General features: G+C 40.6%; 1 protein-coding gene across 1 annotated transcript in view; it reads right to left on the bottom strand.

The window, feature by feature from the left end:
• Nucleotides 1–13,972, bottom strand: part of STARD13 (StAR-related lipid transfer (START) domain containing 13) — a 119,892-nt gene extending 105,920 nt beyond the window's left edge. The window contains exon 1 of the mRNA XM_009327726.1: nucleotides 13,804–13,972. Coding sequence (XP_009326001.1) covers nucleotides 13,804–13,972 — 169 coding nt within the window. The remainder of the gene's footprint in view (nucleotides 1–13,803) is intronic.
• Between the last annotated feature and the right edge of the window lie 757 nt (nucleotides 13,973–14,729).

Raw genomic sequence — 14,729 nt, 5'->3', positions numbered from 1 at the left:
AAAGGCAATGGAAACAAGTTGCAGCATTGTAAATCCAATTAGATATAAGGGAAAAAAAAATTCACCATGAGGGTGGTCAAATACTGGCACAAGTTGCCCAGAGAAGTTGTGGAAGTTGTGGTATATCAGTCTTTGGAGATACTCAGAACCAAACCTGACAAGGCCCCCAGCAACCTGATCTAGCTGTACCTGCTCTGAGCAGGGGTTGGACTAGATGAACCCAAATGTCTCTTGAACCTAAATTATTCTGTGATTCTGTAAAGTCTTTGGTCTCGATGCCTGGGAGGTTCTTGTTCATTGAAGTTTTGGAGGTTTTAATAAGCTTCAAGTGAAGTAGACTGTTATCAAACAACCAGTCATGGTTTCTGAACACCAGACTACAGCCGGGTGTATTTCTTGCACTTTGTGATGCTCCTGTGATGCTCCTGCACAGATTATTTGTCTGAAAACTATAGCTATTTTGTTTCAGCACAGTGTTTTTCTTTGCTGGGATCCGTTCAGGGGTCTGAGACAGCAAAGAAAAACGTCCCTTACATAGCTGGTGTGAAGACAGTATGTAACCATATGTACACTGCCTGTTTTCTAGGAGTGAATGTTACCTGAGTCCCACTTAAAACTAGAATTTGAACTGTATTTCAGTAGATTGTAATTTGATTAAAAAACAGATCGGGTGAAAACTCAAGTCCAAAAGTCAATAATCTTTTCAGTAAAATACAACTATGTGGAGTCTCATGTATATGTTTAATCCATATTGAAGAACTCCTTAAAATGTCAAGAGTCCAGTCTGCCGAATGTAACACTTCCCTCCAGGTAAAACTTCGGAATAGAAACCGTCAAATCTCAATCACTCATTCATGTCAACAAGAATTGCCTTGGTGCCAATGACTAAACAAAATATTTTACAGACTGCCTGATACCTTTGGTACTTACTTTGTCAGTAAGGTAACAGAAAATGGAGTTCATCACAAATTTTCCCATTTGGAGAAGATGCAGGCTCTAGATATATTGACAAAGAATCTACCATACCTATGTGCCTTTCTACAGGACACTGAAGCATAAATGTTGCACATATTTCTTGGTGTCTCAGATTCTGAAGAGTACATTAATGTCATTAAAAAAACAAACTACTAAATTACACAATAATCAAAATTGCAACATCTGATTTGACAACAGCCACTGCCATGAAGATCTCCATTTCTGCTAATAGAAGGATGATATGTAAAAGATAAAGGTTTCTGTTTAAATCAGCAAATTAATTTCTATCTATCTTTTTCATTGTGATAAAGTTGTAGTAATTGTTACTCAGGCATCAAGTCAAATTTTACATTTATACAAATGCTAAAACCATGACAACAGGAAATTTGATTCTTTTTAATGAATTGTTAAAAAAGCACCACAGTTCAATATTTTAAATTCCTGTTGCATACTATTTGCACCTCTTACATGAAAAATTAATCATGATTTTATGTAATTTTATTACAGCTTAAATGAAGGCGCGAACTTAAATTCAGTATGAATGACATCAGTAGTTAAGTATCTAACAAGAAATGATCATCACTATAAATCTATTTTACATTTTACAATGATTGTTTAAGACAGCTGAGCCTCATATGAGCTGAAAGAGTATGTCAGCATACAGCAGCTGCTGATAATAACCAGCATGTGTTGGCAAGAGCTTTTTGTTTTCTGAAGATAATTAAAACTTGCTATAGTTTTCCAGCTATATAGTCAATAAGGAATACTTTTAAATACTTTTTGATTCACTTTAAATGCATCATCTCTACTGAACATTCCCTTATGACAGTTATTCTACAATTTCAGTTTTTCATATGTTTTCTACAAAATAAACTATATGGCAATAGTTTAGACCAGAAAATTGTTAACTGTCAGCTTCAGGTGCTCAGGAGGAAGAAAGCATTGTACTAACAGAAATGTTTTGCTGAACAAGAAAACATAAGCACGCACTACTTGCATCCTTATCCTTAAAATTCTGTATAATCTATACTCAGCTTGTATTTTAAAAGCTACAGTCTCCCTTTATTGGGACCAGTGTGTTTTGAAAAGCTTTCTACTCTCAGAATCAGTCAGCAGGCACCATGGAGCTATAAAAAGCCCTGCCAGCGTGGGGAGTAAATGGCTCTGTAGAGCTACAATTAAAACGCCAGTAGTTTTATATTGGTCCTCATTAAAGCCTTAAGATTGGATATTTCCAGGATTTTAGACTACAGTCTTCCTCTAGTTCTCACGTAACATCATACATGGTGGCTGGTGAAGACTGTCTTCCTGCTTCTACAACAACTTTAGGCTCTATGCCCAATGAGAGACCAACAGCAATGCAGTATTTTTCTTAACCAAAGTCTTCTACAGAAATGGTCCAAAACACAACTTTCTAGAACAATGCAACTTCAAAGGTCTGAGCCATTTTTCTGATTAACACATAATTATTTGGTTAAAGTCAAGTAAGCAAATGGTTTCTTGAATAATCTGTGTGTGCTTAGTTATGAAAAAATAACTGGTTTGAATCAAAGCCTCTAATGTCAGGGCATGACTAGTCCAAAATACTGTTATTGTCAAGGAAGCAGGAAACATTCCCAAATCAGGGCTATGATAAAGTAATATCCATTCTTGTTTCCATATCGCACATTTTGCAGCCTGCTGTTTGTAGAGCCAGTCCAGACGAGCATGCCTTGAGCAACCCTGGCTAGTGGTTCTAACTGGAGGCTATCAGAGAGCTAATGAATGAAGCTTTCTGGAGACCAGCTCCCCCAGTGCCAGAAAAGTGCAGACAGAAGTACTGTCAGAATAAAGCAAAGCAGGATGGTGAAATGATAGTTGCATGGGGCAAAACTATTGATTTCTATACTTTTTGAAATCTTAATTTCTATATAAATCAGTTAAATGACTACAGAATTGTATTTGTTTCACCCCTCTAAGAGCTGACAGGATATTCTGCAGAAAGATGAGGATGGACTGCTGGGTCTGGTACTGAGCAGCGCTCTCTGAGTTCTGGGAGGATGAGAAAACTCTGGGTCACTGCAACTTCCAGCAACGGTGAACTGTTTAAATCTTTGTACTTAAAGTGCCTAGTGCCCTCAGAAATCTAATTTTTAGGCTTATAAAATTATATAAGTATATATACAAATATCTATACAGAGAGAGAGAGAGAGAGAGAGAGAGAGAGAGAGAGAGACAGAACCAGGCAAACTCTAGCTGCTCATCTTCTACACCATAGTCCAATCATCCAAGGATCTTACTCTGCTCTCACATAAGGAATGTGTCCACTTGACGTCTCATGTCCATGCACCTGAGCTCTATCCCCCAGCTAGCTTGGCTGCCAGCAGTGACGGAGCCACAGCAGTACTTCATGGGTGGATTTTGGGACACGCACTGGGCTCTAGGCCACCCCTGTGTATCAGGAGTAGCCCCTGGATTAGCGACTGTCGGAGTCAGCAGTGTACAATAGGGCTAATGGGAACATAAATGACCCCTCCTTGCAGGTCTCATTGCTGTTGGCTTTCCACGAGCACCTGAGGTACAGTGGTTTGCACTCTCAGACTAAAAATATAATCCAAATAATGGAAAAGGTACTAAATTTCCCTCAACAATAGTTCAGTTCTCTCACCCAGCTTAACAACTCAGCTGTGGATGTCAGAAGCCAGATTACAGCCTTGAAATATGGATCATCTGCTTTGTCAGTCTTAAAATAGACTTTCAGAACCCGATATTAGAGAAAATAAGTATTACTGAAAAAAAGTTTAATTTAGATTTTTTTTTTAGCAACTGCAATTGTTTCCTCTTAAACTTCAGAGGCTAGAACTAATGAATTGATCTTAAGATAAGAGGCCACTTGAAATAATAAGACTTTCAGCAAATAACACTGCCATTATGCACCAGGGAGCTGAAATGCTTATTATGCAGTTCAGCGAAAACTCAAAAGACACAAAGCATTTGACATGACTGGCAGCAGCAGCGTCTAAAAATAGCTCCACATAAAAGAGAATTAAAATGTCACCGGAAATTTTTTCCTTCCTTCAGAAGCTGCTGGTGAATAGATTGCTCTTGGTCTGAACAGACAAAGCCTCGTGCCCCATGTGCGAGTGTAAGGGAACCCCATCACCTCCTGCCGGAACACACGGCCCCTCAAGGAGGATGTCAGGGCCATGAGCGGCTGGGGAGGGATGGCCTGAAGTAGCTCAGAGATGAACCGCAGCCACGCATTCCCTTAGGTAGCACCACTCACGCGATGTCTGAACGGCCATCGGCGGGATGAAGACAGCTCTGGCTTTCGGCATGAAGCGCTGGATGAAGCTATAATAATCCCGGCCACGAATCAGCACCGGTATTATTTGATCCAGGCTACATCACGCAGGCAGTGGTATGAAACGCAGCTTTTGCTGCAATGGCTCGGGTTTTGGCACGGGTGTCTGGTTTTAATGCAGAATCAGCAGTTTGAATGATAAAGCGGTTTTGGACAAAGTATTCTGAACAATTTGGAAGGGACTTTTAAACCAGATATAGTCTGATGCTTGCTGAATTTAAAAGAAAAGAAACTCCTTTTAACTCTGGATAAGACCTAGGCAGACCGCCACGCTTTTAATGAAGTGAAGCTGACAGAATGGCAGTTTTAAAAAGTCCTCAGAAATATATATAAATATAGCTGTAAAATGAAAAGAAAAAGGAAAAAAATTAAAAGCCAAGGACTTACTGCCTCACCGCCTGTGCCAAGCATTAACTTTTGGATTTTACATTATCCCCCTCAGATAAATGTTTGCAGGAAGAGAAAGCCATTATCTTTGAAGTTACAAAATGATTAGATATTCAGCTGCTGCCATCAGATGCAATTAAAGACACAAAACTTAGATTAATCCCACAGAACATTTGAGTTTGCCAAATATATTATGAAAAAGCCACATTGTGCGGCTCTGAGAGTCTTGTCCTGTTCAGACTTCCACTCCCATACCAGTTGGAGAGTAGGAAAAACTAATCGTTCTGCCGCTTCCTGAAGCTAAAAGGATGCAAAAGGACGGTGCCTTTCACATGAGTCTTATGCCTGTGCGATCCCAGTGTTGACAGAGACGCTTCTTCCTTCTCAAATCTAGAGCTGTCTTACATATTTCGTCCCTTTTCAAATCTTAGGTGCTTTGGAAGGATGCTCGATGATGCTGCAGTTATTGGGACGAGCAGTATGATCTAATTATTTGCAGTAGTCTTTGCAGGTTCTGATTTTACACAAATTTGGGTTATTGATTTCAAAATAAGAAGAACGGGGTTGCGGTTTGCTAATGTGAACTGTCTACTGCACAGTATGAAATAATGAAAAAGACTTAAGTAGCTGGCTTTTTGACAGAATTTACTTCTGCATTTATGCAGGAAGGGAAAGGCAGTTCACAATAAGATACATTTACTTTTGCATACTTTCTTCAGAAACTTCAAAGCATTAAAAATCATATTACAGCAAGAAATTTTTACCTTCCTTGGGGTAAATACTACAGGAACATTAACGTTTAGATTTTTAGACCTGTGGAGCAAGGTTTCTCCTCATTTTACATCTTCTGTGGCAGTAGAAAGAGTGGTTACATTTACACTGCTCAATGAAAGACTGCCCGATTCCTGATTTTTTGATCAAGTGGCATTGCTCAGCTCATGTCCGCACTACCTAGGACCAGTCCTCTCTCCTATAAACTTGCTGTGGGTTGAGCTAACTGGAGAAGGCCAAAACAGGGCCAGGGAGTCATCTGCTCAGCAGAGCAGGGGGTACTCCATCTCACCTCCCATCCCTCTTATTTAGCAGTACAGACATGCCCACTCCAACTTAGAGGGCCATTTTACTGCTGTAAGCCTAGTACCAACACAGGAACACGACGTGTTAATACCGAACGTCTTCAAGCAGGAGCTTGTGGATAACATGGATAATCCACATTGAAGTATTGGCCCAAAGGATGCATGTAGTAAGGAAGGGGGAAGAGTTGTTAGAGACGTAGAGAAAAACCACCGGGTTCAGGACGTGCTGGGGGGGTTTGCAGAGCTCCCTTGTAGAGTAGTGTTAGAGAAGAGAAAAAGCTGTATTATCATCCTCGCTTCTGGACACATTCGGCAGTAAAAGCTGTACTGCAGCCTTTAAGGAAATGCCTTTCCTTAATGAGAGGGTGTCATATTTTCCTACAAATGTGATTTCAAGAAGGCAGATGAGAAATCTCCCAGAAAGATGGCAGGTTTGGGGGGTGGGGGATGCTGGCGGGTATGTGTTTGTGACTAAAGAGGATAAGAGCTAGAATTAAATGTAGAGATTCCACTTGGAACTTACTGCTTTTTTCCATACTCCTAAACCACTCAAGCGATGGAGAATTAGAAATAAACACGGCACAATCAATAAAGTAAACAAACCATGAAAGACACTAGTGACACATTAAGGGGGAAAAAAGTCAGATACCCTTTAGGCCATTAGGACTAAATGAGAGAGACAACAATAAACATATATACAGACAACAATAAATATATGTATGCTTCCAAATCCTGAAAACTTTGCTCATACAAACAGACCTTCCTCCAACTAAATCCTATTAAAAGAGAGCACAACTATTGCCAAAGGCCTGTAATATCTAGCTCATTAAAACAATACCAGTTGACATTATTAGGATTTATTATTTTGCTCCTTTAGTACAGAGGAAGATTCATCTAAGTTGCAGGGCCGAGTCCTTCTTTGGCAAAGGACTTTGAGTGGAAAGCAAAACATCTGGTATGTTCCAGCAAGGCAGCTTCCACACTTAGCAGATGGTATTTACTTAAGACGTACTGTGCAGCCCATATTTTAAACTAAGTTATTTCCCTGAGTTCGCCTAACTTATCACAAGGACAGAAACTTTTGCTCATCTGCGGGTGTATGTTAGTCAAAACCCCATGTAGTCTGAAGTGTTATGGAGTGATCTTCTTCTCCCGGTAGAATTAACCTCCTCAGTCCTGTAACAGAGGAGAGACGAACAGCCACAATGTGTTTTCAAACTGAGTCACACACATTCTTTTCAGCCATAGCCATAGCTTATAGCTTGGGAGCCATAATGCTCCCAAGTTCTCTGAATCATGCTCTCTGCTCTTAAATAGCTTCTAAATAGTCCAGCTCAAGGTGCTTAAGCCCTCCTCTCCCCCATTATATTACGGTGTGCAATTGGTGGTGTGATGATTTGCTCTAGTAAGCTCGGCTGACCTGTTGAACTGAACCCGAGGGGAAACTCAACAGGTTTTTAAGCAAAAGCGCACACATGAGAATTTTACGAGGCATGAACATGAGGGTTTACTGACTTGCCCACATTCAAATACCTGTAAAATAAGTACAAAGAAGAAATTACACAACTAGCATATACTGGATCAAGCCCACAGGCCATATAATTCAGCATTTTATCCTCAAAAGCAGCTATTGCAAGGTGTAACAAACTCAACTATGGACAATTGTTTAATAACCTAATAACCTAACTACAAGGGAGCTGTTTTCTCAGTCCCTTCCACTAGAGGCTTAGGCAATAATCTAAATATATGTGATGTCCTATATGAAACAGCTCATATAATTGTTTAAGTACAACTAAAAGTCTGAGAATATTTATGATACAAGTAAGACAAAAACAATGACTATGGCTAAGATGCTATCAATGACTTCATAGTGTTTGAATTTGAAAGAAAATGGAGAAAAAAAAAAGCCCATAAGGATCTATTGCCTAGAGAGAAAAACAGTAGCTGTCTGGAACCTAAAACTGCAGATTTTTTTTAGTTAACACTTATGGTGCTCACAGCACAAATACTGCACTTTATTTTCAGGGATTTATGTGTAAATACAGACATAAGAATCTCCCAGTAACAAAAGTGCTATGTACAGATTCTTTTAATTAATCTATTTTTGTGAGTAATTTCTATTTTACTTCTGTTATATATACTCCAGTGACTTATCACTACTTCTTCTAAATTTAAACTAAAAAAAAAATATAGTTATTATCACACTAATGATTCATTTATTGAGCATACATCCTGCATTTATTGGATTAAATATCTTTTAACATTACTGGCTCTAATTATACAATAGAGTTAACATGAAAATTAAAAATCTCCTCAGTGATCAATACAGAAGATAGATAGCACGACTACAGCTGTTCATTTCACCACAAACAATTTCAAAACAAAAATGTCTCGTTAAGATTTCACCTTGGCTGAAATCCTGCTTTCAGTGAAATCGAGAGCAAAAGTCCCCTAACTTAAAAGAAGAGCCAAGATTTCCTTCTTGGTGTCCAACCTGCATTTGTCAGCAGAAGTGTCACCAATGCTCAGTGGCTGTGAAGTTATAAGGCCAGAAGGAACCACTATCATCATTGAGTCTGATCTGCAGTACCACATAGGCCATTTCTTAATACATATGACACAGATATTTCTTGATAATTTCAGCTTTTGAGCCTCTTTGCTAGGTAGTGGCTCTAGTGAAGATTCTTCCCTTTCAAATGTCCTGTTGTCTATGAAGTACAACTTTGTTAAACTTTAATTAGCTGGACTGCAATCGTTCGCACTACTATATATCTTTTTTTTTTTTTAATAAACGCACCTCAGGGCACTTTGAGTTTATAAATACCCCTCAGGACGTTCACATTTTTTGTGTGCAAGTTTCACACAACTACTTCAACCATTTCAGAGTACAAGTTTAGAAAAAAAAAATTTAAGAAATCCTACAATTTAATTGAAAAACTCTAGTTTCTCCAAGTTTAGGGCTAAGGACTTGAGGAAAGAGAGTGTGTAAGGAAGGAGAGATGATGGTGAAGAAGCTTCATGTGATGTAGGGTCTCAGTTTCAAATGGACCTTCAGATACTGTAAGAACACAGTTTTCACAGACTTAGTCAAGACTTGATATTGCTTAATGGACCCAAAGATCCCTCTGCTGTGAGCACACGCCTGCCCCACACGTGTCTGACACTGGAGAGGGTGACGGACCATGTCCCAGCTGAGGTCTGCAAGGCAGCTCTGCAGCTGAGGATGTTCCTCCCAGTGCCCCAGGCCACCCCAGCCCCAGACAGGTCCTCTCCTGTGTGCCTGGGCTGGAGCGCAGACATGGGGCCACCGCAAGTGGAGGCAGCAGGGGTTGAAGGGGAACTACAAACTGCTACTGCCAGGAGTTACTGCACAAGCTCAAGAGGTAGTAGGTCACTGGCACTGGTCAGAGACAACCTAAGTGGGGGTGTTTGTATCATTACCACCAAGGCTGAATCTTGTTGGTTAATCTTTCACTTTCCTGGGTTCAGACAATGAGGTTTAAAGATGTGTAGGTAAAGTGGCCAGCATCCAGAACGTGGGAAATGCTATGGTTCAGGTTGCCTGACAACCATATTTTGTTCTCTTTGTACGTCTGAACAAAACCAGTACCTGTGTGCACATCCAGAATGTGATCCAGGCTTTTTGAATGCAGACTATGACTGCAACATTTTCACTTACATGACTTCCAAGTTCTCCTTTTGAGTATGGGAGTATATTACAGCTGTCTATTGCTGATACTTGGTTTGTTTTACATTAACAGTCGAAATTTAAAGTCACATAAAATGCACAAATTTTTGCCAAGTCACTTGCATCCCTCTGTAACACTTTCCACAAACTGTACTCATGCTTAGAAAAGAGGAGACTTAAACATGTTGAACGAGCTCCAAAGGGAAAACTGTAGACAGAAAAGAGCATTTGTTTGTACTTCTAATGCTTGCTCAAACCAGACAAACGCCGGTGACACAGAGGCAACGGTATTCAAAAGATCAAAACTGAACTTGCAACATATGAGTATAAAACATCTGCTGAGTGTTGAACAGAGTTTGCCTTGAAAAGTTTATAGTATGCTTTGAGATCCCTCCATCGAATGATTCTCTTCAACTGCTCTTGGCTGTGGACGTGAACTGAGACAAATCACAGAGCGTTACTCACCGTGGGCAGGAATTTACTCACTGAGAATAGGAATTTGTTTTATTTTCATTTATTTCGTCATATTATTTTCTTACTGAAAGTGCAGTCCAAGAATCAAATTCTACTGTAGATGAATGGGGACATTTCTTTACCAGCGACGCCTAGCTGTGCAGGGGCAGATGTGGCTTCGTTCACCTTGACTTACACTCTACTTGTGCTGCACAGTCAACGATTTCAATTTAACATTTTCAGAGTATGGCCTTAACTCTTGATTTCTTTTTACCTACAGCTACTTTTTATACTTTCTGTTCTTCACTGAATTTAGCCATGTACTCTGAAAGAAATAACAACTTTGTGACTCATGTAATATAAATTCTTGAAAGTCACCACCTTATTTATTTAAAGAGAACATGAGTAATCATTAATGAATTCTCATACAGTTACTGCATACACAGTCTGAATAAATACCTCAGACCAAGCATGCTACACCCTGTTTCTTTATGCTGAGGCATGTGTCCCCTTCAGCATGGAAACTAACGGGCTTATGGGGGAAAGGGAATCATCAAAAGATCACATTTTGAAAATACCTATTTAATATCAGACAGATAATTACTACTCACATTCACAGGCCACCACATAATTCTGCCTCAAGGAGTCGGTGGTGTACATAAACCAAATATTTAGGACTTTCAAAGTATGATCTGATTAAAATAACAGTCTAGTTCCTTTCATTTCCCTTGTGGTGGTTTTCTTTTTAGAAATGATTAAATAGCGTAATTCCTCTAAGGATTCATTTAGTTTATTTTTAACAAACACCAAAGGAAAATACAAAGGAAAGCTTCTTCAGCAAATGTGTTTTTAAAGGAGGAAGAAAAGTTGTATTGCACAATATGATAGAGTAATTTAGCATCATTTGGAATAGTACATGCAGCTAATGACCAAAAAGATAGAAGTATATGCAACACTTTGTATTACATTACATTAGTGAACCAGGTTCCTATCCTGGAATGGAAGCTTTGACTGCTCTATATGTTGTAAATTGTATGCATTGTGATTTTGCAAATCATTCCTTTCACTAAGGAAAAATATCCCTGATGTAAAAATTTCAGTGCTTCCTACTGTGGGTGCCTCCAGTTGGAAAACCAGCAACTGAAAAATATCTGCACAAGTAGAGAGCAGGTATTCAAACAAGCCCCAAGGCAGCTTAGCACTTAAACATGTGGCAGATCTGTTTTCAGCAAAGCAATTAACCAGGCAGGATTCACCATTCCAGCGATATTAAAATGCAGGCTGGATGTTTTTCTAAACATATGCTGTAATTCAAACAGCATAGATGGGGAGGTGCTAACACAAGAATTGGGGTAGCAGCATTCAAATGCGTTGTCTTAATGGCCTTAAAATGTATGATTCAAGGACATACGAATTCAAGGAGACTAAATCATGATTTACACGCTTTACTCAGTTGGGTGACTGCAAGCAAGTTTTGGTTTTCATCTTGCATCTCCTGATTTACTTTTCAATACATTCTTGATAAGCTGCTCTGTGGCACTCCATTAGTAATGAATCCCACTTGCCAATGGGGTAAAACTCACCTCTAAAGGGACGGGCTGATTCCTCCACCCATATTACAGTACTCTTCCAGTACCCTCTGGGACTGGGACTGGGACTAGGACTGGGACTGAGTGCAGTACCCTCACACCGCTTACAGTCTGAGTAAGGGAGGCACAGAGGGAGACACACTCACCCAGCGAACCCTCTTAAAAGTCTTGCCAGTCACTCTGATGGGTCTAGGGTTTCATCCAGAGCGTAAACTGGAGGTTTCAGATTGAGTTATACTAGCTAGGCTTAGCTTTTTTGGTATTACTAACAACACAGCTATTGTAACAAAATTATTATTCAGTAGTTGGGGCGCTGCAGAAAAAAGGTGTGCCTTGTATATGATTTTCCACTAGATGTGTATATTCCTCATATGGACTCCTACACAGACATCAGCGTCTATTTGCACATACAATTTCATTGTTGCTAATGAACTGACACTTAACCAACAGTGGACTCTGTCCCCAGTTTTCCATCAATAAAAGAAGTGAAGGAATCAACAATGTATTCTTAGTGATCCGAAATACACAAATGTTTAACATACTGAACTGTAACATATCACATCGTTAAGGCGCTATACAAACATAATTTCCCACAGCTCTGTGTGGGACAGGTTGGAAAGCTGTGGCAGAGGTTATTCACCACAGACTGACCATCCATGCAACAAGCTGCAGGCAGAAAAGTTACAGCTCGGAAACTCCTCCCTGTCCCACCACGCAGCCTCTCAAAAGCCTCAGCACCGCCGGGTGGCTTTGGCAGCCCTGCCTGTCCCGGACAGCTGATGGGTTATGGGCTACAAGAGGGAACATTAGACAGCACCACGACAGGTAGAGGAGTTGTGTTAATCCATCTCATCCGCAGCCGCTGCTTGGAAATTAAGCTGGTACTAGCACTGCACCCAAAACATTTTCAAATAAACCTGGAGAGAAATCAATTACCCTTTCTTTCCATTCAATCCAGGCTGTACACTGGGTACACAGAATGACATAATATCCTTCCTGAAATTAGAGCTGCAGTGAGGACCAGTATCCTTCAAACACAACCAGTTCCTGAGACCGCCTTGCAAACAACTGCATTTTCCTAATTGCCACAGAAACTATCTTTTTCATCTTTTTTAAAAGCTGGCCAAAGAATTATGTATTGTTTTCTTTATAAACACAATAAAAGTTTCGTCGCTATATCCCTGTACTTCTGCCAGAGTTTGACAGCCACGGATATAAAGAATCTTACTGGAAAGCAGCACACAGAAATAGCCATTCCACTTAACTGCTGCTGGTCAGAAGCTCACACCAATTTCTGTGATATTTGCCAGATATGACAATAAACAATGTTAACTCTATGCCTGCCCCTAGTTAGCAGAATCAAACACCTTTTTGCAAGCTGTCAAGAAAGTGACTGTTATCTTCGGGATTTTATTTTTTTTTGTCATGACAAATACATGACATACCCTTTTTCTGCAGGTAGGACCACATCCACTTTAGAAACTGGTATTCTTGGAAACAGGTTGCTATACAAAACTATCATCAATACAAAACTATGTATTGATTTGCTTTTGAATCTGGAAAAATCTGTACAGTTGGCTGTTATTTTTTTATTTTTGCATTAACGATTCTGAAGATGATTTTAAGTTGCACACACAGGCCAAAGAATTTGTTTTGAGGTCAATCTGCATTTAGCTTTAGTGCTGTAGATATATATTCAGAAAAACAAAATCAATACATCTGTAATGACTGCCTAGATAACTGCATAAGCAGCTGCAGAAAGCCAAGTCAGCAATTATTTTTAAGGACATGTGACAAGTTTTCTAATCCTCTGACAGTTACACATGCTTGTTTCCAAAGGATGTTATCCCAGCTGCCTTCTTCCAGCCGCTCTGGACTTCTGCTTTGTTTTTAACTGGATGATCATCTATTCTCTCTCTGTGCTTTACCACGGGCAGATTTTACCTGTAGCAATCAGAGCAGATGTACTGCTGCCAGTAACTGCTCCGTCAGTCAGAAAAGACGAACTTCAGCACCTAAGCTACCGCATAGTTTATGATTAAAAGATGATTTAGTTAAATAGCTAATCATGCACTAGCATTTGTCTCTTGGTTCTCTGTGTATGTGTGCATGTGTAGAAATAGAAAGGTATGAATGACTATTTCAAACTCTGATTCTAGCCAGAGTAGTTCAGAATAGAGGCAGGAAAAAAGCCTGAAATTTGAGGCATTAAAACCTGTTCTCCTACGAAAGAGGGGACCTGCAGACCCTGTGACAATGCCAGGCTAAGGAGAGCTTCTGCCAGTAACTCACCTTGCTGAATTCTCGTCAGTAGCTGGTGACGGGCGAGAATCCTGCTCATCCTGTAGGGAGGGCGCCTGGCAGTTTGATCGAATCGCAAGTACATCTCCTGGCCCTCAGGTGACACCGAGTTTAGGTAGTAACAGCCTGTGCCCGAAGTCCTGGGCACCTGCTTAAACATCTCTGCTCCTTTAAAATCACTCCGTCCGTCTCCGCTGTGGCTACTCCAGATTACAATCAGGGTAATGAAAGGAGGGAGGCAACAAGCCCTAGGGAGCTGAAAAGAGCAAGCGCTTTAAAAGAAAAAGGAGTGCCAAAAGCTACAACTCAGGATTCCTGCTTCTCCCACATGATCCGCACGGGCCAATCGCTCCGAGTCCAGCCCGTGGAAGTGGAGCCTGCCGGAGCGGGACAGCCAGCCTGCCCCAGCCCCGGCAGCCCCCCGGGCGGATGGAGCTTACCCAGCACGGAGGGGCTGCACCGGGCCGCTTCGGAAAGCAAAGAAGAAAAAGCTGAAGATACTCGGGAATGCCTCTTTCAGAGTACACAGGGCTGCAGAAAACCTTTTCCTCCTCTGCTCCACGCCACCCAGCTGTCGACTCATCTCTGGAGAAGATGCCCTCGCTAGTTTTTCTAAAAGTCATACCCCTCTTTGCCAAGAAAAAGTCCGTTTACAGAAGGGCTGCCTGAATCCCCACAACCGCACAGTACAACGAGCGCTGGAACAAATGAAACCTTTGGGACGAAAAAAAAAATCAACAACGCCTAGCAGCAGGCACTCAGCAGTAAACAAAACGCAAGAGTCCCTAATATTAGTGTTACCAAGAACTGGTCACAGCCTGGAAGAGGGGAAAGGGATGGAGAGATTCTCTGTTCTTCAGGTTCCTCACCATAACATCTTTTGTTTTTTTTAACAGACAGGGGGGCATCTGTTTTCA

The sequence above is a fragment of the Pygoscelis adeliae genome, unplaced genomic scaffold (genome assembly GCF_000699105.1).
Source record: "Pygoscelis adeliae isolate BGI_AS28 unplaced genomic scaffold, ASM69910v1 Scaffold14, whole genome shotgun sequence".
NCBI classification, from domain to species: Eukaryota; Metazoa; Chordata; class Aves; order Sphenisciformes; family Spheniscidae; genus Pygoscelis; species Pygoscelis adeliae.
The sequence above is the reverse complement of the archived record's forward strand: the minus strand, read 5'-3'. Positions and strand labels throughout refer to the sequence as shown.